The sequence below is a fragment of the Stigmatopora argus genome, chromosome 12, assembly GCF_051989625.1.
Source record: "Stigmatopora argus isolate UIUO_Sarg chromosome 12, RoL_Sarg_1.0, whole genome shotgun sequence".
NCBI lineage: Eukaryota > Metazoa > Chordata > Actinopteri > Syngnathiformes > Syngnathidae > Stigmatopora > Stigmatopora argus.
In genome coordinates, this window is record NC_135398.1 from 5,157,879 (window position 1) to 5,181,303 (window position 23,425).

Genomic DNA, 23,425 nt, shown 5'->3' on the forward strand with positions numbered 1-23,425 from the left:
AACACCTACAGGTTCAAATCCACGCAAATTTCAATCCCGATACACGTAGAACGATAGAAAATATATTTGGGGAAACCAGGTTTGATATTGCTCAGTCCATTTTTCCCTAATCTGACCAATCTTCCTTCCTATCCCATTGGTTTTTAGATGTACTATCTATACTTAAAACATCTCTTTGTTGAAATTAGCAACACTCTGTTACAGTTTGTCATTGCATATTAGAACGAACACATATTTGTCTTAAATTAAGATTCATATGCTCAGACTGATAGTGATAGTGCTGTGGCAAATTTATTCCAATAATCCATCTGAGATGTGATCAAAAGAAGATTAATCGCCGGTAATGACAAACCCTGTACTATCTTCCCATTTATCTTCCATTCCACTTATCTTTACGAAGGTCAGGGGGTGCCGGAGCATATCCCAGCTAGCTATTGGCAATAGACAGGCAATATTGCTACGAATTGCTTGCCAGCCAATCGTAGAGTGTAACAACACAAACAACCAGCACTTGTCATTTTAACTCATTGCTATTCAATCTCACACTGTCTCAGTCATTTGAAGTAAAGACCTGCATGCGGGAAAATTCACGTTAGCTGTTGCATATTTTAAAGTAATAACAGGTCGCACCCAAGAAATATTGTCTCTTTCCTCTCTGCTCCACATAATGGCCACTGGTGCTGCACAAATTAGAATGACCTCATAGCAAATGAGGACAGCTTGTGCGTTCCTGGCCAAGCCAAGGACTTATCAGTACAGCCTTTTGCTCGAGTTTAAAAAAAAATGCACTCAGTGCATCATAGCTTGCCACATACAATCGGATTAAAATGGTATAACGTGCCAGGAAGCGATGGTATGTTCGAATTGTACCATAAAGTGATTAATAAGTAAGAAAAGTAACCTTTTGCCGCCATCCTTAATGGTATAAGTGAAGTTTGACATGCACTTTATTCCAGCGTTGCCTTTCAATGGTTATGTTTTCATCCATTGGCCTTCAGCTGTGTTGACTGTCAGGAAGCATCAAAATTGACATGTATTGCAGCATAAATCGAGGAAAATGTTGGAATTGAATTGGACAGAAAAATCTCTTGCCAGGTGGCAATTTTGCAATGCAAGTCGATGTCAATTCGGGAATGATATGCTTACAAGAACTGCAAAGCTTGAGATGTCAGATTGTGATGGATTCACATTTGTCTGAATGGTACTTACATAGCAGTTTTAAAAAAGAAAAGGAAAGGTATACACTTTTGGAAATCAAAAGTTGAAAAGTTTCACACTTTCATGACCTGTAATCACAATCTAAACACATTGATGTTAATGGAGAAAATCGTGAGGTAATACTGCGATTAAATGTTGTCATTTTTCTTTTCAAAGATTTTCTTATGTAATCTCAATATTTTTAAAAATGAAATGTATGAGATGCGTTTCTATCCATCAAGTTCTGTTGTTACTATGTTAGAACGTTTTGTTTGTGAGGGCACGTTGGGGATATCTGCATCAACTACTACGTAAATACTGTGACATCATATTGTACCAGAGGGACAGCTATTCTAAATTGCCAATTAATTAGCACGTCACACTACAGTGAAGTGTGCTAACAGGACGAGCAAACAAGAAACACAAATTTAAATCAAAGGACAGGAGTGTGTAGTCGGCATACTGAAGTGGATCACTGCGAAGGGTAACCCAAGTATCGCTTGCTAAATGGCATTACGTTTTGGATTCAATATTTAGGACTCAAACTGCTTATAGAAAAAAAAACTGCCAGGTTTACATTCATATAAACTGTACAATCTCTTCATACATAAAGTACTCCAAATTATTATTGGCCTATCTCTGGTGACTGAAAATATGTAATGTGTGTGCGTGTGCATGTGTTGGTCTTTTTTCGAAGATTTGCTCAATTTGCTAAAATCCTATCTTCAGTTCTAATGTTTAGCTGTTGATACTTAGGCTACAGAATCTTTCATTGCACCCTAAAAAAACATCTCTTGACTTATAACTAACAGCTCATGCTGCCAAAAATTATTTTTAAATACAAGGACTATCTGCTTACCTCTTTGCTTCACAAACAAACCGTAACTGCATTTTGTGATTCACAAGTGCAATCAGAAGATGGAGCAAAATGATTGGATTATCAGAGACCTAGATAAAAGACTTGCCTTGTTTGTGTGTGTGTGTGTGTGTTTTTTCTCCTGGTCTCGCTCTATGTATTCCCCATTGCAAATCTAATTGACTGAATAAGCCTCCGCATAATTTGCTTAAACCTTTTGGCAATTAAAGTAATGACTTTGTTCAGGTCTACTCATCTGTCCTAGCGATAAGAACTTCCAGTCACCACAGTATCTTTACGAACAGTTACTTTTTTTTCTATTGTCATGACAACAGGACACTATTAATTACTTTAAACAAACAGAATCGTATAGCACTGGCGTTTTTCCCGTGTTTGCCTGCCATTTTCCGTATTGTGTACAAAAACACGCCCCAGTGGGGAATTGGGGCCGAAACATCGAGGTCGTAGGTTTAATTAAATTTTAATTCAGCACTGGCATGTCCAGCTGTCTGAGAACGAAATTAGAAGGTTGAGGTGAACATCGGCTGCATATTTTACTGCGAATTTCACTTTGAGGAAGATGTGCTCTCTTTATTGAGCAGTATTTATCCAAAATGGCCGGGAGTCTGTAATTACCACTCACATGTGGATGTCAAAGGCAAAATAACACCCTACTGTATTTAATTGGGAACAAACATTTGCGTGGCCTTTGAAAGTTTATTACCTGAAGGGATCGTGACATGCCTTTTGATTAGTGTAGCTTTTTTTGTGTGGTAGCTGTGAAATGGGTCATTTGGAAATACTACTAACCAATTTTTGTGATTTTAGCCATGGACATGCCATCAGAGTTGACTGCACTCAACATCACTCCACAAGGAGCCCTGCTGAGGTGGAACCCACCCATGTCTATAGTCGACAATTATGTGCTGACTCTCACGCACAACCAGGGTAAGTTGTTCAAAACTATTACAGTACCTCGACATACGATCGTAATCCGTTCCGAGACTGAGATCGTATGTCGAGCTTTTCGTAACTCGAGCGAACGTTTCCCATTGAAATGAATTGAAAACAAATTAATTTGTTCTAACCCTCTGAAAAAACACCAAAAACAGGATATTGGATTGGAAAAAATGTTTTATTTCTTCTAATTCGCCATATATTGACAAAGTAATAAATAACGAGTGGTTTAATAGTAATAAAATGTGTTTAATAGATGTAAAATGAGACGCATTTCGCGGAGGGGAGAGACAACGACACACACGGAGGCAGAGGGGGGGCTGTTCGGGGGGACTTTATCCACGGCACTCGTAAACGAACAAACAAATTTAAATTAACTTGGATAAATATATACAGACACTCAAACATACGTTTAATGTAACTTTACACAAAACTGAATTCTAGTTTTGTCTTTTGTTACCTTCGTTTTCCGGGTTAGCGGTTTGCCACGCCTCCACCCTCACGTTCGCTATCGATGGACTGTTTGCTGTTGTATTCCCTTCAAAATATTCCGAAAATGATGCACTCAAATGTCCTCACAATAGGATAACGCATGACCACTTGCCAACGACAAATAGTCTTTAAAGAACGATCGCGGGAGCTTCTTTCCTTAGAAAGAATAACAGGAAATGCAATAGCTGAGCTTACCCACGTATTGATTGTGGGTAATGAAGTTTTATTCTGAGAAAGGGTGCCATTGCCTATGGGTGTTGTGTGCACAAGTATACTTCATTACCCAGAAAGCCCTCTTTTTGCCCGCGCATGCGCGTTGTGCGTTTCCTGGTCGAAACTTGTCTGAATAAATCATTCAGTCCTCGTAGATATAGTAGTTATACACGAAAGAGATGCGGCAAAAAAAGACAGTGCGCTACAATGATAAACAGCCTCTCATGTCATGGCCACCTGGCTTGGTCGCATCTCGAAATTTTAATCGTATCGCAAGCGAATTATTCGATCGAAATTTTCGTCGTACCACGAGGTACCACTGTATATGAATTTGAAGGAAAAAAAAAGGAGCCAAACACAGTGAACACAATGAAAAGACGGGAGTAATGTAGGACACGGTGAGCTTGACTGTACACCTTGTCAGAAGACCGATGCGATACAATAGGCAAACACCAAGGCTTTTCCCATCAAGAGTGTGGCGCATCCTCCGAGAGAACACACAGCCATTTGTCTTTCCCTTGCCATCCTTCATCATGCTTGCTTGAACTTAAGGCCGGGCCAAAAAAAATAAAAAAATAATGCAGTTAGAGTAGAGCATTCTTTTCGCAATGCCGCCTGTGTCCTTACCGTATGACAGCCTGATCCAGATAGGTGAACGATAGCCATATTGCTTGGCCTCTAAGGGTCTGTTTATAATTTGCTCCCTGAACCATGGGAGGCTTGCCAAGTCACTGGAGCAAAACTAGCTGCAAACCACTTGACATGCACAATGTTCTCTTGACTGCCACCGTCGGCAGTCATTAACCTTTAGCATTTAGATAATCACGATGCTCTGCCGTGACCTCCACCATTTAATTGTGCTCTAATCAATTATTTAAATGACTGGAGATGTGAAGGATAACCGGTCGAATAAAGAATTGATTTTGTTACAATAGTAAGTAAACAATTTGTAATGCAAGCTGCTGTCATAAAGATAATGACATTTGTGCCCAGACGGCCAATAACGTATACCAGAAGCAAATTTTGTGCTATGTAACACAGCGTACCTGATAGAGCTGTCGCAAAGTGAAAAGTCCCTAGTGCCAAACCATCAGTCACTGCCGGATTTTTATGAACTGCCAGAAAACAAATGTCAAGGGATGCCTACTTTTCATTATTTCTGCTACATGGCTGCCTCGATAAAATGGTACGCTATTGCTGAGCTCAATGTCAGTATGCAGACTAAAGCATTCATAGACCAGCGTGTAAATGTAGATTTTTTGACAAATCTTGTAATATGTGTATTTATTAAAGACGATTAAAGATTTTTTTTAATTCATTGTTTTCAACTGTCTTCATAGACTGTCTTCTTATTAAATATGCCATGTAATGAGTATTTCAAATGTATTTATTTAAGGAGTTTCCCTTGTATTTTTTTTAGTGACTGCCGATACATTCCTCGTCGAGGGCAACAGGCAAGAGCACCAACTTTCCAACCTGAAGCCCAGCACTTCCTACTCAATCGCTCTATATGCCACAAAAGGACCCCTGACCAGTGGCACAGTCATCACCAACCTCCAAACACGTAGGCCCAGTTCTATCTCATTTTTTTTTCAGGTAGATCTTGTTGCCCAGTTGTGGCTGTTTAAACCACAATTATTCTTACGCATATGGTGGAGCAACATAGACAAACTCACAAGCATATATTCTTCATCCTTTGAGGAATAACAACTAGCGTTACTGCGCCGTCATGAGTTTGGATGAGTCGGGGTGTAAAACTCTGTAAGTCGCTGACGTGAGCTGATGCCATAGACACTGAAGTATGTTCTACAACAGGGGTGTCAGACTCGGGTTGGTTCGGGGGCCGCTTTAACGTCAATTTGATTTCACGTGGGCCGGACCATTTTAGATATAATATTTAGATTTTTTTTCTATAAATGGATTAAAAGAACTAGATTAAAAGCCTTGAATATTCAGTTTTTTATAGATCTAAAAAAATGTTTATTTTAGCTTTTTTAAATATATTTTTAGATTTTACAAAATGATTTTTGGAACTAAAAACACAGAAAAAAATGATTAAAAAATTACAATTATTGAGTTAAAAGGGGGGAAATCAGGAAATTTAATATACATCTATACTTTTCATTTTAATTTGATCCTAAAACAGAAAGTTGGCACTCATGATTTACTTTCCCGGGCCACACAAAATGATGCGGCGGGCCAGATTTGGCCCCCGGTCCGCCACTTTGACACATGTGTTCTACAATCTGTTGGAAATGTGATTTAAATGTGTTTAAGCAATGTCAATTCAATTTTTTATCCATATTTGGGAGAAAAAACAGATATGGCGAGACTCCCATAACATAGTTTGCTCTCCACCTTTAACACATTGATGATTTTTTAAAAATGTTTTAGCGAAGTTGCAACTTTATAAACTTTTGGTGGAGATTGAAAAAGTGAGCAAGCAAAGATCGTAGTATTCCCGGAGGAGAAACAACTCTTCCTGCAGGAGGGATGAGACTCAAACACTGACAACATGCCAGAATAGGGCTGCAGAGATGTGAAAACATAAATGAGATAAAGAAACACAACATAGAGCCATACGGGCGCTTTACAAGCTCACAGTGAAGGCAAAAAACAAATGTCGAAGGAGCTCTACAGTTGGAGGCGAGGAGTCTTTCCTAATGCATCAGGCGCTTCAGCACTTCATACCTCTTCAGACTTGAAAATGGAAAACTAAAAGTTGGATTGATGCTCCGCCTCGGCTTCTCTGACAGAAAAGAGGGAAACTTAGGTTCTTCTATTTTGGCACACGCAAGAACCAGCCGTCTTGATGATGACATGAACCACTAGGGGGGAGCCTAACTTTAGCACAGCACAATCTTATGGGTTGAATAGTCAGCATTCCCGGAGCGAGATTCCACATCAGACAACTTGTTTGAATTAACAAGAGCCTTGAACAAACACTTGTCGTGTTTAGAATCATTGCAAATTGGTATCCTATCTTAGTTGAATTTGGGTGAAAGACAGATTGCACTGTGGATCGAACTCAGTCGCAAAGACTATCTCACTGTATTATAATTGCCTAAATTTACTAAGTGATCTTTTATTTTCCCCATTGAATTTTTTTTATATTATTTTCTTAAATACAGGACATTTTGTACATTCACAGACACACACTATGACAAATTTTCAAACCAAAAATAATCATAGCCATCTTTCAGTTAACGTTTTTTTGTAAAACTGTAGAACATTTTTTTACCCCGACCATTTTTTGTGAATTAGTAAAAAAAAAAAAGTTTACCTGCAACTCGGGAAAAATTGCAAATACATTAAAAAGTCAACACATTTTAAAAGTGAACAGATGACAAATTTAAACAATGTTACATTCTCTTTTAATATTATTATTATTTTTTGTCAATTAGTAAAAAAAAAGTACATAAAAAAGTTTACCTGCAACTCAGGAAAAATTGCAAATACATTAAAAAGTCAACAAATTTTAAAAGTGAACAGAAGACAAAATTAAACAATGTTACATTCTCTTAATATTATTTAAACCTTTGCATATCCCATTGGGCTTTCTATCTATTCATTTCATTCCAAGTTAACCATTCTGTACTTTTTATAGCCTTAAAACAAAAAGTAAAAAAAATCATCATAGTAATATCCCATTTTCCAAAGCAAGAACAAATGATCCCATCTGTTAATTCTCTGTCTGTTCATTCCATCAAGCATTGTTTATCCTCTCTGTTAACGTTCTGCTTGATCCATTTCCAAGCCAAATCCACAGAACATCTGCTCACCTGCGCCAATGCTTTCAATTTAAAACAGCTAAATGAAGAAATTGCGGCTCGTGGACAATTTATCCTAATTGAAAAGAAATATTGCCCTCTCGCCTCCTCGTCTATCATCTCGGCACTAGGCTTCATCGAGACGAGAGCCAGAGATAAACCCCCGGTTCATTTTCAGGCTCATATCGGCCAGAATGGAAGCTTGTCAGATAAGAAAGTGGAGGGGACGGTAGACTCCGAACGGCAGTGTCGAGGAAGTAAATGGAGAAGATAAAGAGTGCAATAGAGAAGCAAAGCTAGGGTGAGGTGGGAATAGATGGCGGCAGGAAAAGCAAAAATGAGCTTCAAGGGGGATTAAATAAGGTTTGAAAGCATTAAAAGATTTCCGCAGAACCGCCGACTCTTTTTCTTAAATCTGAGAAACAACCATTGAGTCGGCACACTCGCTTAAACTCGCTGTTTTCCTTTGTTCTCTATTTAAATGTTACGTTTCCTGATGCGGGGAGAAGGTATTGAGGTAGCCTAATGACCGAGCTGTCACCGGTCGCATACTAATGAGAGAGACTGTCTGGAGGACTTGATTTTCTTGTGGTTGTTTCCTGTCCGGCCATCAAGTGCCGCTCAATTTGCCTTGCAAATCAGATGAGGTGTTTGCATTTGCATTTTGAGAAATATCTGTTAGGCGACTGTAAAGTTTGTAAGATCAAGCTTCAAATTGCGTCTGGTTGATCTTATTTGGACATTCCGGAAAGGGTGCAGTGCGCAAGAATCAGAGCCCACTGGCACTCTGTGTGATGTAATAAGAAGTAATACTTGTGTGGCCTTGACAATCGCCAGTTTGCTTTTGAGGAAGTCGTGCACGTGGAGCTAATGTGGAAAATAGTCTTGCTACTTCACTCACGTCGTTGCCGAGGGGTGTTCATAATAGGCCTGAGATTGCGATTGCTCTGTAGACTTTTATTTGTTTCTTTATGTAAGAAAATGTAGTCGAAAATTGGTATTGATTTTTTGGGGGTCATTTTTTGGACATTTGTAATAAATGCAGCCTCTTGTAAAGTTTGAAATGCTCACTTTACTCATAAGTCGGAAGCACTTTAGTTGTACATTACGAATCTGATTAAGATTTACTTGTTTGTTACATTCCAGAACCTGATGTTCAGAAAGAAACTTCAGATTAAAGCAGTGGCCCAGTTTTTATTGGCCCGTAGCAAATGATGAAAAATAACTGGAAAAGTAACTATTTGTTTGTTTGTGTTCCTGTGCTATACAGGTATGGTGATTGTCATAAATGATTTGGCTCCGGTTAAAGTGCAGAATTCCCAGTTTGTTGTGCACAAGCTTTGTTTTCCATGGCTTCATCCTTCTAGTCTATTTTCAGTCTTAAAAAAAAGACCAAATTCAATGTGTCTCAAGTATTTAACAGAAGCAGCTTAGGTTAAACTCAATGATTCTTTTTCTACATCGCCGCTCCTTGAGAAGAAAAAAATATGCCTTAAATAGTCCTCGAGTGACCTGGGGAAAAAAAAGTTCATCCAGCCCATATTTCGCCCGGTCGCCTCTTTGAAACCTTTTGTAAGCAATTATCCGTCAATGACACATTGGCAGGTCGGTCAAATGTTGCCCGCCGTGTCCCATTTCCAGGGCATTAATTTACAGCCCGTGAGGCGACATTTGCTGGGTGCAGCTGCTCCGACCGTTTTACTGCCTCTGATAATATCGTCTGCTGCATCTGGCCTCGTCGCGAATGACTCACACGTTTTCTTATTAACAAGGCGAGGATTAGACAGACACCTGACCTTGAGCTCCCCTTGATTTATTCTAATTCATGGAAGGCTCATAAATGGCTGCGTTCACTTTCTTCAACAATCGTTTAAATTTGAACATTGCAGCGTTTGGTCTGCGACAAAACAAGAGGTGGGAACATGCTACATTTGGCAATATACCATGCGGTACACGGTCGATTGGTCGCCGGTCTTTTGGTCGCCGGTCCTTTGGTCGCCGATCTTTTGGTTGCCGGTCTTTTGGTCGCCCAGAAGGTTATTGATAATTACAATTTAAATCGTTGCTCAAATTCCCTAAATACAAACTGCAAATTACTATTTAGTCATACTTAATGCCCTAATAATTATTAGGCTAAAGAAAAGCTCCAAATTTCCTGGACTTTTATTGTTTTTTGTTGGAGAACTTAAGACCCTGACTGACGTACCTTCCTAAGGGGACAACTCATGTACATACAAACTCTTATACACTCACACGTCGGCTCAGTGAAACTGCTCATGGCCATTGTTGGCTTTTATTGATGCGTAGACCGTGTTGTTTTACCTTGTTTTGTCGCCGGTCTTTTGGTCGTCGGTCTTTTGGTCGCCGGTCTTTTGGTCGCCCGTTGTCGCGGTCCGGGCGACCAAAAGACCGCGACCAAAAGACCGGCAACCAAAAGACGGCGACCAAAAGACCGCACACGATACCATGCCCAGTCGGAAAACTGTTTCCATGAATAACCGATCGCTCGGCAGTAGCTTTTTATCAACATTTGACATTGGGATTGTCGTTGGATGAAGAAACTGGCGTGTTCACCTTTGTGTAACTTTTCAACGTCTCCCAAGTTGTTCCATGTCATGTCAGCAAGTCCAACTACTCAAAGTGCTCCCCGATTCTTGTGTTTCAGCCATGGACGCTCCCGTGAACCTAACAGCCAGCGAAGTGAATCACCGCAGCGCTCTCATTTCCTGGCAACCACCCATCTCTGAAATTGACAACTACATGCTTACCTACAAGTCAACCGACGGCAACCGCAAAGTAAGCATCGCAAAAATGCCTTCTTCCAGTCGCTTTGTTCGCCACGTTTTTTGAGAATAAATGACAGTCTTTGTAGTGATGAATTCATCATGCAATGGAACTCATTGTTTCTTTGCAACGAGAATGGCAGGTGTTTTTAGGCAATGGTGACTTTAGCTTCCTAAATGCACTGTTCAAAATTCAAGTCAGAATTGTGTGTAGTGTCTGCGCTGCGCTCTGAGACATCAAGACCTTCCGCTAGCTATTGGCTATTCAAAAGACATACATTATTAATGAAAGAAGCAGCAGTTGGCAGTATAAAAGGTTAGCTTTCTTCTCCAGGGAGTCTTTACATAGGCCTAAAAATTCTCGGAGTTTTTGAACTGCTCCTGTGGGATAGGTTAAACGCCCCAAGCATGCCACTGTATATTGTATATCAAAACTACTTTGAAAGAGACTCATTTTGCCTATTTTTTCCCACAATTAAATATAAATTCCTTAAGAATGAATGGAAGCCACCCTGTGAGCTTCTACCACATTTATCATTGATTTTTTAAAATCTAAAATGACTGGGAACAAAGACACGGCCATTCTAAAAAAGAGCTGCTTATGAATGGGCTTAATTTTTCAGATGAAATGTCAGATTTTATTTTTATTTTATTTACTCCAATTTACCATTGGGCACTTTTGAAAATACAGATTGGAGTTTATCGGTTTTCCTTGTGGCCCGGGGGACATTTTTTTACAGCCAATTATTTGACATTAAATTTTAGAAATAGTGTGGCTTTTACTTATTTTGCCATGGGAATTAAATATATATATATATATACATACATACATATATATGAATGTATATATATATGTAGGTGTATATATATATGAATATGTGTGTATATATATATATATATATATATGAATGTGTATATATATGTATATATATGTATACGTATATATGTATATATATGTGTCTGTATATGTATATATACATATATATAAATATATATATACATATACATATACATACATATATATATAAATTATTTAACAATTTCTAGAGAAAATATCTGCTCCCTCAGAGTTTACACTATTATAATTAAACAAAGTAGCTTATCTGATTAACATACAGGGAACATAATGGATTGTAATGGCCGTGTGTTTTTGATGCGCTGCTCTGGAAAGATAACACTTCACGCTTCATTCACAAGGACAAGTGCATGTCCGCCAGGCATCTGACCGAGTGCAAAGTAAACCACCGCTACAACATCACCACGATGGGTTTCAAGTTGTACATCATTCTCGTTTTCGCCTGCAGTAAACGTCTTGTCTTGACCCTCAAAACCGGCGCTGTCCTTGGAGACGGAAGAGAGACACCATTTACCAGCTGCTCGCCTGCATTATTCACACTGACACATTGCCTAGAAATGGGCGATATATATTTTGTTTCAAAACTTGTTGAATATTTCATTTGGCCTTCTTCATATTTCATGCGACTTCAAGTTCAAGATTGTATATGCCTGGATTTACATGGCGTGGTTCGAGGGACACAATTAAGGTTTTATTTTCTCTGTGCTGGCTCGCTTGGTGGCGCGTTTAGAAAAAAAAACGGATTTCTTACATTTAACTCACATTTACACCTATTATTTTCTACTTTGTGTGCGTGTGAATAAATTGGCTACATTCCAATACGCTAGGAATTGATCCTGGATGCTGAAGACACATGGATTCGCCTAGAGGGGCTCCCTGAGACCACCGAGTTCACCGTCAAGCTGCAGGCAGCGAGGAGTCTCGATACCAGCGCTGTCGTCTCCACGACTTTCACCACAGGTGAACTCAAGATGCTCGCGTTCACACTTTACGCGTTTCAAATGTTTTTGTGGCTGATATCATTACGGGGATGAAGATTCCTAAGTTACAAATGTACAGCCATGGATGTTATTGATTATTCTAAAACTACATTTGATACAGTTTTAGCACATGTTTGGCGGGGGAGAATGTTTCGAATCCCTTTTTGTCTAAGCCAGTGCTTATTTCCAGGTGGCATGCATGCACGCCAATCCTCTCAAGGATATATCTCGTCCTCCTCTGCTCTTCCCCAGGGAGTCGCCTGTTTGCGACGCCTCAGAATTGCGCCCAGCACCTGCTGAATGGCGAGACAATGAGTGGCGTCTACACCATTTATATCAACAGGGACCCCAGCCAAGGCGTGCAGGTGTATTGTGACATGAGCACGGATGAAGGAGGCTGGATTGTAAGATGTGGTTCACATTCATGCCTTAAGATATTTTGTGAGAGAGCACATCAATGCATACTGATTGTTAAGTCTTGGTTGCTATTTTTTTTTAATGAGGTGTTTCAGCGGCGTCAGAATGGCCTGACAGATTTTTCCAGGAAGTGGAGTGACTATCGAGTTGGCTTTGGAAACCTGGAGGATGAATTTTGGTTAGGTAAGTGCTGGCTGTATTGAATTAGGAATAACAAAAAAATCACATACATTAGTTTCTCAAATTTAATAATCCTTGCTATTTCAATGAAAAAAAAGCAAATATAATTGAGCAATTATAAAATGAGTCCATGTAATACCTTTCAAAATCACTATTCCAATGATCCCGTGCATGGTGAGAATATTTTGAGATGCACTCAATTGTTTTCGATGTAAGGGTGAAAAATAACATTATACACTTAATTTATATATTTTGTTATATTTTCTCTCCTGGCTAAGAAATGAATGGAAATCGAACTCGGCTTGGGTCACTAAACTGTTATTTGTGGAAAAAAATGTTTTCTAAAACCACATCAGCTTCTGAATCATTGATATTTTTTAAAGGGGAAACATGGCAGAACCCACCTGGGTTCTTTCATCTCTTTGCTCTGTACTTCCTAAAAAAACAAAATCACTGTTTTGGTGCCCACTACTCATTATGAAACAGTAATCATATTCATGAAGAAATGTGCAAATGACTCACCTTCCTTGAAATGCCACATTTTGTGTGTTCTTGTTTTGCTGCTGATGATTGAAAGACATTATTACATGAATATTTCATTAAGAAGTTCAGCAGAATATTTTTTAGCTTCTTGATTAGAGAAATTAACTAAACCCAGAGGGAGTATTGGCTTATGAATCCATTACAATGCTCACTTCTCACTTTTTTTGCATCATGAAAAAAGGCTTTCTGGCAGGCATCCATCTATCAGTGATAAGCACACATTTGTGTTTCATTTTTTACACCATTCTCCAATTTACACTAATCTCTAAAATCTTTTATTTTTTACCACATGCTTTGGGAAGGTCTTAAAATTCAATCTCAAAAAGAAATGATAATGCGATATTGCTGTCTGCCAGTATGAATGAATCATTTCTCGCAGTTTATCAAGCAAAGTGGCAGCAGTGATTGAAATATGTAAATATGATGCACAACAAGACCCAAGTCAAGCTGTCTTCTTATTAACAAATAGAAGATACAGTCACATGTTTTCCTTGGCTACCTGAATTGGGGATGTTTTGGATTCAGATATTCATCTCTGGATTCCTAGCTAAAAGCCTGACTGTTCCTTCCAGGGCATTTTACAACTGGAGACCACTTCCACTTCAAGGGCACGCTTGCTTTACTTCTTAAGACCAATTTAAGGTCTCCTTTCTTTTTTTCCTCTGCCCTTCTTTCTCTTAAAAGCAGCCTAATGTCACCTCAGGGTGTAGAGCATCTCTTTGCTCGGTTGGAAGCAACCAGACAACTCTTTTGGCTTCTAGCTGACAGAATTGCAGATCCAGAAACGTTAGTTTACAGAATGCTTTTTTCCCCCATTTGTTCTGTGACCACATTCAAGTCATCTTTTCTCTTTGCAAATTCTCGAAAACCCATCAGTTAAGGCATTTGTATTTCAAGATGAGCCTCGTGGTACTGCTAGTAGTTGGCATTAGCTCATTTCTGCTCATTTCTCCCAAGAAATACGTTCTGTCCGGACTGGAATCTGGTGTAAAACATTTCCAAACCTATCATGCGAAAGGTCTTTCAAGCTAACTCTGTTCACTCAAAAAGTAGAAGTTTGACTCCAATTCTAGGATTTTACGACAGTACCAATGGAATCGCTTGTCAAATGTGGACTCTGTTCTGCTCAAGTCCACAAAAGGTCAGCGTTCTGCTGGTTAAAAGTCCCAAGAAAAATTTAGATTTGAGATCACCTCCTATTTTGTCAGAAGTCGCGGCATATTGATTGTGTTATGTTTTCTTGGACTAATAATTGACAAGAGCAAGGAAAACCAGCCAGGAATATATACATGCACCGATGTTTATTATGATCTTACGAGAGTAGGATCTATTTTAATATAACAGGTTTTACAGTTTCAGTCAGGTTTTGACCTAGACAAACCCTATAAAAGGTTAAGATTTTTTTAATTTTTTTAGTACACCTACATACAGCTGTTTGATAGTGTTTCCTTCTTGCTCAAAAACTTGTACTTCATTTTTTTCTGCCCATAATTGCAGACAAAATGGCCCAAAACTGCAAAGTCGCCAGTAGTTGACCTTGACTTTTCTTTGCACAGATTGCCGGTCATTAGTGCTAACACTAATCGCCTATTCCACATGCTGATAAATTTTACAGTCTCGAACCGTAGTCGCTAAAGAAATTGTGAATTGGCTCTGGGTAAGAAATGCGCAGATGAAACTTCATTGTGATGTATTGTACTTTGCAAATGGCCCCCAATAATGCTGGTCCAGCGCCATCCCTCTTCCTTTTGTCACGATAATCCAGAGGAAGCCCGCTTATTCTAATTATATTCTATCATTTTCCCCTTTTTCCTATTTCTCATTCATGTGTGTGTGCAGTGACGGTAATAAAAGCCGACAAGGTGATTTTACTGCTAATGCTATTGGAGGAGAACTCATTCACATGTCAAAAATTCCTGTTTCAAGCAACAGAGAGCTTTTGGAATAGAGCATGAAAAGTGCTCAATAAAAAAATGTCATAGGCTGATAACTCTGATAATGTTTTGCAATGCAAATTAAAGACAATCTAGTTTTCGTTAGATTCAGATTTTTCACGACAAGGTATGTTTTTTCCCCCTAATCTGTCTGCCTTAATTTGCTTTGCAATATTACGGTGGACTTGCTCGTTCTTATCAGTTGAGTTTTGTTTTCTGGGGGGTGTTATATCTTAGAAAATTCTAGTTGGGAGGCGTTGATGAAGGATCTTAACCTTGGTGGAGTTGAATCGTGGCGGCACTTCGGATCTCGCAGGTCAACACGCCGCTTATCACCTGTCTTACTGAACAGGAGATATCTGGAGATAAACGACTGTCTCAAAAAAATGCTATGCAATGCCTCCCGTTACAGTTTCGTTGCCAGTGTCACTAAACAAAAAATACACCATCCAGTTAAGCCTCTTTCCAATTTTTTGGGGTCGCACTGAGAAGTAATTTACCATGAAATGAGTTTAGAGCAGCATCTTTTTGACACGCTCAACACACATTTGACACCTGTGGCTTAAAACCATGAGCAACACCTTTTCGACACGATAGTTCTGGAACACACTCTCCGCCGTCGACAGTTTCTCTGCACTTCAGAATCACAATGTTTCACTGTATTGTGCAGGTTTGGACAACATTCAGAGGCTGTCCGCTCAAGGCCGCTACGAGCTGAGGATTGACATGAAGGACGGGCAGGAGTCCGTCTACGCCAATTATGATAAATTCTCCCTCGGAGATGCCAGGAACCTTTACAAGCTCAGGATAGGAGACTACAACGGTACCGCTGGTAGGTGCTCTTTTACTTATTTTGTAATGCTTGCAGATTTAGCAAAACCATATAGCAACAAATAAAAAAAATATTTTTAGATGTATATCTAGATCAAGGGTGTCAGACTCGGGTTGGTCCGTGGGCCGCTTTAACGTCAACTTGATTTCACGTGGGCCGGACCATTTTAGATATAATATTTAGTTTTTTTTTAATAAATGGATTAAAAGAACTGGATTAAAAGCCCTGAATATTCAGTTTTTTTAATAGATCTAAAACAATGGTTATTTTAGCTGTTTTTATATATTTTTAGATTTTACAAAATGATTTTTGAACTAAAAACACAGAAAAAAAATGATTAAAAAATTACAATTATTGATTTAAAAGGGGGAACATCAGGAAATTTAATATAAATCTATACTCTTCATTTTAATTTGATCCTAAAACAGAAAGTCGGCACTCATGATTTACTTTCCCGGGCCACACAAAATGATGCGGCGGGCCAGATTTGGCCCCCGCGCCGCCTCTTTGACACATGTGCCATATAGTTTCACTGTTATTTCAGACAAAAAAGCAATTATATGCATTGTATGTCAACTACCACTATACAGTAAATTCTACTTATATATATTATTTTATACATGTATTTGTTTCCTTATCTTTCTGTTGAATTGGAAAAGTTGGAAACTTTTGTCTCCTTTGACGTCATTTGACATTTTTCTTTAACCTTTCCCTCTGTCGGTCCTTTTTTTCCCCTCGCAATCAGCGCAGCGCAGCCATAATTTGCAATTTTTATGATTATAATCTTCTCATTTTGTTTTTTTTTTAAACCACCCCCGCAATTACCATGTCTGGACTGAGTGGAGGTACCCTGTCACCATGGCGACTAACAGTTGTCTTTCTCCCACTTTGTTTTTCCCGTGGACGGACACAGGTGACTCTCTGAGCTACCACCAGGGACGACCCTTCTCCACTAAAGACAGAGACAACGACATTGCTGTCACTAACTGTGCCTTGTCTTACAAAGGAGCCTGGTGGTATAAGAACTGCCACCGGGCCAACCTCAATGGGAAATATGGAGAATCCAGACACAGTCAGGTCAGTTCAATATAAAAATCCATTTTCATTAAATAGTGGTGGGACGACCTCTTAATGAAATCGCTGGAATAGTAAAAACTTTTACTATCCAAATGTTTTAACCGCATATGGTTAACATGAATATTAATATTTATTGTACAAGCTTGTGTGCATCCATGTTAAGGCAGACAGAACATTTAACAGGATTTTAAGTGCAGGATGTAAAACCTGCTTTTTTACTCCGATTTTTTACTCGCCCATTATGGTCACGCTGTAAAAACAAATATTTGGCTTTTTATTCTCGTCACTTGGTTGTTTGTATTGGCACTTTTTCTTGTATTAAGTCAATGCAATGTTACTGGTTACCATGTCATCAAAGTGACATGAAATGACATAAAAAATCTGATTTTTTTAAATTCATTGACAGTCACATAGACCAACCTGAGTGGCTCTAAAAATTTACTCCTTTTACATGACCTCAACACACATTATTATTATGTTATTATTATTGGTATTATTATTATTATTATTATTATTATTATTAGTATTAGTAGTAGTATTAGTATTAGTATTATTGTTATTATTATTATTATTATTAGTAGTAGTATTAGTGGTATTGTTATTATTATTATGATTGCATGTTATTTTAGCCTGCCACAAGCTAAAAAACAAAAGAAACACATCAATAACTTTTCTCTTGTTGTAATGGCTTTAAGGTTATTTCATAAATGTACACGTTGGCGTCCACGTTTATCTCCGTCAATGCCACCTGAAAATTATCATACAGTTCCAGCTATTACAGTGAATATAATGTAAATTCACACACTTCCTTTGCATGTAATCATTTTATATCGCATCAGTGAAATGTACTTGATTTAGAATATAGCACTTGTAGTCTTTCATTTTGATAGAAGCAAAAGTAAATGTAGCAGTGTGTCATCTGGAAGGTTAATGGTCAATTCCATAGCTGTGGAGGTTTTGAAAATGTCTTGATCAAAGTGCCCTTGAGAGCCTCAAAAGCATGCGTACCTAAAAGAAGGGGTCAAAAGCACTTCTAAAGTCCAGTCAGGGGCTAATTAGGTAAGTGAATCAGATTGAAACTCCACACTGCCCGCTCTGATTGGCCCTCTAACGACAGGTCACACTTCTTAAGGACCGTAACGGCTCCGCCAGTTGTCCGCCCATTATGAGACCTGATATTTATCGATCCAAAATGTCCCCCGGGGGGATGGCGCTTTCCAAAATGATTGAATTCATCCTGGGCTGAGCAGGTGAATTATGAGCAGGGGATAAGGACACACTTTATCACAGCCAATGTTTGGTGCGTGAAGAGGATTCATCTGGTCGTCCTGACAAGCCACTGATGTCTTTGAGCCGTTTGCCAAGACTTTGTCATGCCAATTTACAAAATTAAGGAGCGTTCTGTACTTCTGTGTTCCCTTTCCCGCTGTTCTTTTGAGAAATGGGAAGGAATCACAAAGTGGCACACACAAACATTAATGGATGAAAATGCTTATTCCTTTTTTGGGCAGGACCAGACTGTCTGTAATTTTTTTTTTTACTTGCTGTGACATTTTTGCAAAAATAAATACAACAAATAGTCCAAAATAGCTAATAATTTTTGTAACATCCTCCAATTAAACACAATAATTGCAGAACTTTAACAATCAGAGTTTCTGAATGCAAATAGCATGTTTTTTTTATAATGTCTCAAATATTGTCTTTGAGATCATTTAACCAGACTGATTCATTTTTATCAGCGACTCAAACACAAACTAGGGAGATTCTCTGCTGCCATCCCCTGACCTGAACCCTATTGAGAACTATATACTCAAATGAAAGCGCCATCAATGTGAGACGCAGGTCATTTCCAAACACCAACTTTGTGAGGCTGTTCAGATATCCGAATGCACAGAACTCACAAAATCAGGCATCCCGGTAAAATCCCTTTTTACTTGCTCTCGCAGGGGATTAACTGGTACCACTGGAAAGGACATGAGTTCTCCATCCCCTTTGTGGAGATGAAGATGAGGCCATTCAACTTCCGTAGCATCAGTAGCAAGAGGAGGCGGTCGGTGCCCGTATGAGCAACCCTCTGAGCCACCTCACAGCTGAGAGGCAGAGACAAATTGAGTTTGGACGACTGTTTTGTTGATGTATCGCCGCGAGCGTCGCTGAAAGCAAACATTTCAATGACAACAACCTCTGTAGCACTTCCAGTTTAAACCGGCAATTGATAATTAGAAGCAGAAAACACCACAATTCATTTATTCTATTTTTAAAAAAAAATCCCCTTCAGGTTTAGTTTCAAAATAGAACATTTTGAATGAATCAGACCCAATATTTTTGTAATAAATCATTCGTTTTTGACTGCCAGATACTAAATTTAAATGGAAAAGAAATTTGCTACAGACATTTCTAAAGCTCTTACGACAATTCAATTTGTAAAATTAAGCCTACCGGCAACCTGAATAGATCAGCGGGCATCCAACAAAACATCGTGCGACTTGTTTGTACGTGCCTCGTATCCAAGTAGAGCCGTCGTCTTTCCCTGCCGTCCTTCCTCCCAGGAGATAAAGACACTGTATGTAATTTATTCAACTCTTTGAATGACAATTCTTCTCTTTTTCGGTAAAAAACAAAACCCAAACAAAAAAACAATAGCAAGGATTAACGGTAACACTTTTAACAACTATCAAGGCCCTTACTGTAAGATATATATATATATTTTTATAACTGATATTGTGCTAAAGGTTCATCACATTTATTTTGATGCCTTTTTCATTATTAGATCCACGTACACACGATAAGCCTCTTTTACACACGATTATTTCCAGGTTGGCTTTTCTCTATATTCGGTAAGAACACAAAATGCGTCTAATTGCGGTAAAATAAGAGCTTAAGGTGTTCACATTTTAAATCACTCAATTGTTTTTTAATTCACTCTTTTTCGTTTTCTGAATAACAAGCAAATAACCAGATTAATTAAGAAAGAGCATTTCATTGCTGTGCTTGTCAATATAGTAAATCATTGGCATTTATATATGAGCAAGGATATATAACTAAAATTTTTTTTATAAGTTGACAAAACATATTTTAGAAGGTCATCTTTGCTGGATTCTGTGTAAAAGAGGCCACCGAAAACAGGAAGATTCAAGTTGGACATTAATATTTACAACGCAGTGCAGCTTCATTATTATCTGTTATTTATGTCTAACTGGTATACTATATTACATTTGTGTTCATTATTAATAGATTTTTTTTGTTCATTTATTTTACTTCATTTTTTAGTATAGTTTCAAGCAGATTAGTACATGAGTATTGTACCTTGCTGTAGTAATGGTTTGAATACCAAAGATGCGACCCATGTTAATTAACATTTGTGAAAATAAGGAAGTCAGCCAGCCAGCCAACATTACATGTATTTAATAATGGCGGTCCGATTTTGTTCGGGATGGCATGGACACATTTGCTCACAAACCGTTCATTTTGTTTATTTGTTTGTTTTTGTTGAACTAATTCGAAACTCAATCATTTGAAGAATGTTTCAATTAATGTGTAACATTTGAAAGTTGGTTAGTGGTCTCTTGCTTGCAAATTTTGAAATCGTACAACACTTGAAAGTGTCAAAAGTAAGTCAAACGGTACCCAGACATTTCGTCGACGGACACTTCGTCGACGGAAATGTCCGTTCGACGAAACGTCCGTTCGGCGAAACGTCCATTCGACGAAATATCCGTTCGGCGAAACGTCCGTTCGACGAGACGTCCGGGGACGAAGCATCCATCAACGAAACGTCCGGTCACGAGTCAAACATGCTAGAGTTTTCACTTTGGCGTTATAAGGCGTTGGAAGCGCTAAATTTGCTAAACATGAATTATGACACAAAATCGAGAGTTTGGACGGTCTCAATCTGGGAAAAAAACGGGATGTCGAAATGGGTCAGAAAATGGCTTTCAGACAAATGTTCAAAAATAGGTTGCTCACAAAATAATTACCTGGTTGTCACTATGTATCAAAGCATTTAAAGTCAGTTCTACATAAAGTGTCCTCTTTTAAATAAGCAACCTGGCCCCATACTGTCAACGAAAGCGCATCTTTTTTGGCCTGGAAAAAAAAAATCCAATTTTGATGTTACGTGCGCTGCCGGCACTGACTGCACTCAAACATTCATTTCATACTCATGTAGACAAGATATCTCATCTATTTGATACTCTCCTCTTTTAGAAGCAGACTAACGTCAAAACATTCCTTTTGAGAGATTTCCACTCTTACTGACAACACTGCATGATCACATTTTCTTATCTGGGTTAAAGTCGCTTGCTTAAGTAGTTGATATTCTGACATCATTTCAATGATTTCACCCAGGGACATTTTCCAGGATTCTTTTATGTGAGCTTCCTTCATACGTCATTTTCTATAGTGATCTCCAGTAGAGTAGGCAATCTTGTGCGTTCTTATTACATTGACCACTTAGAAAGTCTGTCTCTGGCTGTGTTTGTGGCAAAAATAGATGTTTTTTGAATTATGAGGGATTTACGTTCATGTCAGACATCATTTCATTTGACCTTTATGAGTTTCTAAAAAGTATTTTACCAATTTAACCACCAGGTAGTTACAGTAATCTCAGTTCTTTTGCTCTCGTTTAGGATACAAACATATATTTGGCGGAAGAATTTAACACTATAAATTTCTCCTTTAACAAGGCATCTTTTACTTTACCACTCAACCGTTATTTTTTTTTCTTTTATTCTGCTTTTGCAATGACAAGAAAATTGCTGCTCCATTGATTTTTCAGGTGAGTGTTAAATGTTTTTTTTATTTTAAATAATCTCCGTCAGCAACAATTTACTGGACGTTTGCACTGTTAGTTTAACACTGTACCTTGCGCGAATTTGAAATGTCGCCATGTTAATGTAAAAGTTTGACGATGTGTACTGTTGACTGTCAAAAAAAAGGGAAAAATAGCTGATGTGGTAAATGCTGGGATTTGTTGTTGGATACCCTTGCTGTTCAATTTTAGCTTTAGTTTGACAAACGTGTACTATATAGTTCCTTTTTTAATACATTTTCTACATATTAATAAAATATTCAAATAGTCAATTTCTTGCTCTCATTTAGCTGATAAAATATTGAAGTGTACATCTCTGACGTTATTGCTGTTGATCTTGTGAACAGTGAGTTTTGAGCTCGATTATTTATTTATTAATTATTAGGGCGGATTAATTACGGACTTATAGGTGCCCGTTTTGCCTGTTGTTCAGTTTCCCGCACATGAGTACCACAGTGCAGTGGGATGTTCTTTTATTATTATTATTATTACATAACACAGAGCCCTGGAATCAGCAGTTTTAGAAATTCACTCTTTAATCACCTTGTATTCAAATGATCTGCTAATTATGCATGCAAGTGTCAGGTCAGCAGATACAAGCTGGTGACTAATCAGCTCGTGTGTGCTTTTAGGGAGAACACACTCGAAGGAAAGGTCAGCGCAGTCAAGCTAAAGCAGAAGTGAATGAGTCACATGTACACGCACTCACACTGTGACTTCAGTCATCATTATTCCTCTGAAAATACCATTCATCAGTTCCACTTCATTGAACGTCTCTCCTGGAAATATTACCTACACACACACACTAGGTTTTAGACCCAAATCCGCAAATTGACCTCTAAAGTCTAAGACGGGTAAGTACAGAGCGATGCAAAAAAAGGGGAACTTTTTAACAATCCAGTAATACCAAAAGTGACAGAAGAAACCGATTTGACTCAAAGTAAATGAAACCTTTAAAACATGCCATTTAAGAAACGCAAAAAAAGGGGGAACTTTTTAACAATCCAGTAATATCAAGACTGAGGGAAGAAACCGATTTGACTAAAAGTAAATGAAACCTTTAAAACATGCCATTTAAGAAGCAAAGATGGAACTTTTGTCTAAAATGACGTCCTTCTATTCTGTATTCCCCGTAGTTACAAAAATGGGGAAGTGTTTACTTGCTAAAGGTTGCTGTCTTTCCTGCGATTTGCTGGCCAACCAGTCAGGGTCTCAGACCCCCCGGTGCCCGTAAAACATGACGACAAATAATTCAAACCCATAATCGCTAGTCTTCTCAGTAAAAGTCCTTGTAACAAGGAGTGAAGTAAAAAAAAGAATCCAGATCGTCCTAGGATTTGAAGTTTTAAAAGATGACGAATGGTGTGTTAAATGTCTGCTTTCTAGCACTCAGGATGGATGGGGAAAAAAACGACGGGCCCCGGGCGAATTTAAAGCTGCACGAGCGAGCGATTGCACGTATGAGTGAACGTGGCGAGTTAACGGGGCCCGGCGGGCATGTGAAGAAGAAGTGGGTGGAACACAAATA

The 23,425-nt window shown here is 38.5% G+C and overlaps 1 protein-coding gene across 3 annotated transcripts in view; it reads left to right on the plus strand.

The window, feature by feature from the left end:
* Positions 1 to 22,169, plus strand: part of tnr (tenascin R (restrictin, janusin)) — a 132,647-nt gene extending 110,478 nt beyond the window's left edge. For all 3 annotated transcript variants that reach the window (XM_077616238.1, XM_077616239.1, XM_077616237.1), the window contains 9 exons: positions 2,882 to 3,001; positions 5,136 to 5,279; positions 10,151 to 10,281; positions 11,952 to 12,084; positions 12,357 to 12,508; positions 12,608 to 12,704; positions 15,849 to 16,010; positions 16,924 to 17,087; positions 19,034 to 22,169. In XM_077616238.1, coding sequence (XP_077472364.1) covers positions 2,882 to 3,001; positions 5,136 to 5,279; positions 10,151 to 10,281; positions 11,952 to 12,084; positions 12,357 to 12,508; positions 12,608 to 12,704; positions 15,849 to 16,010; positions 16,924 to 17,087; positions 19,034 to 19,153 — 1,223 coding nt within the window. In that variant the 3' untranslated portion in view covers positions 19,154 to 22,169. The remainder of the gene's footprint in view (positions 1 to 2,881; positions 3,002 to 5,135; positions 5,280 to 10,150; positions 10,282 to 11,951; positions 12,085 to 12,356; positions 12,509 to 12,607; positions 12,705 to 15,848; positions 16,011 to 16,923; positions 17,088 to 19,033) is intronic.
* Positions 22,170 to 23,425: the final 1,256 nt, after the last annotated feature.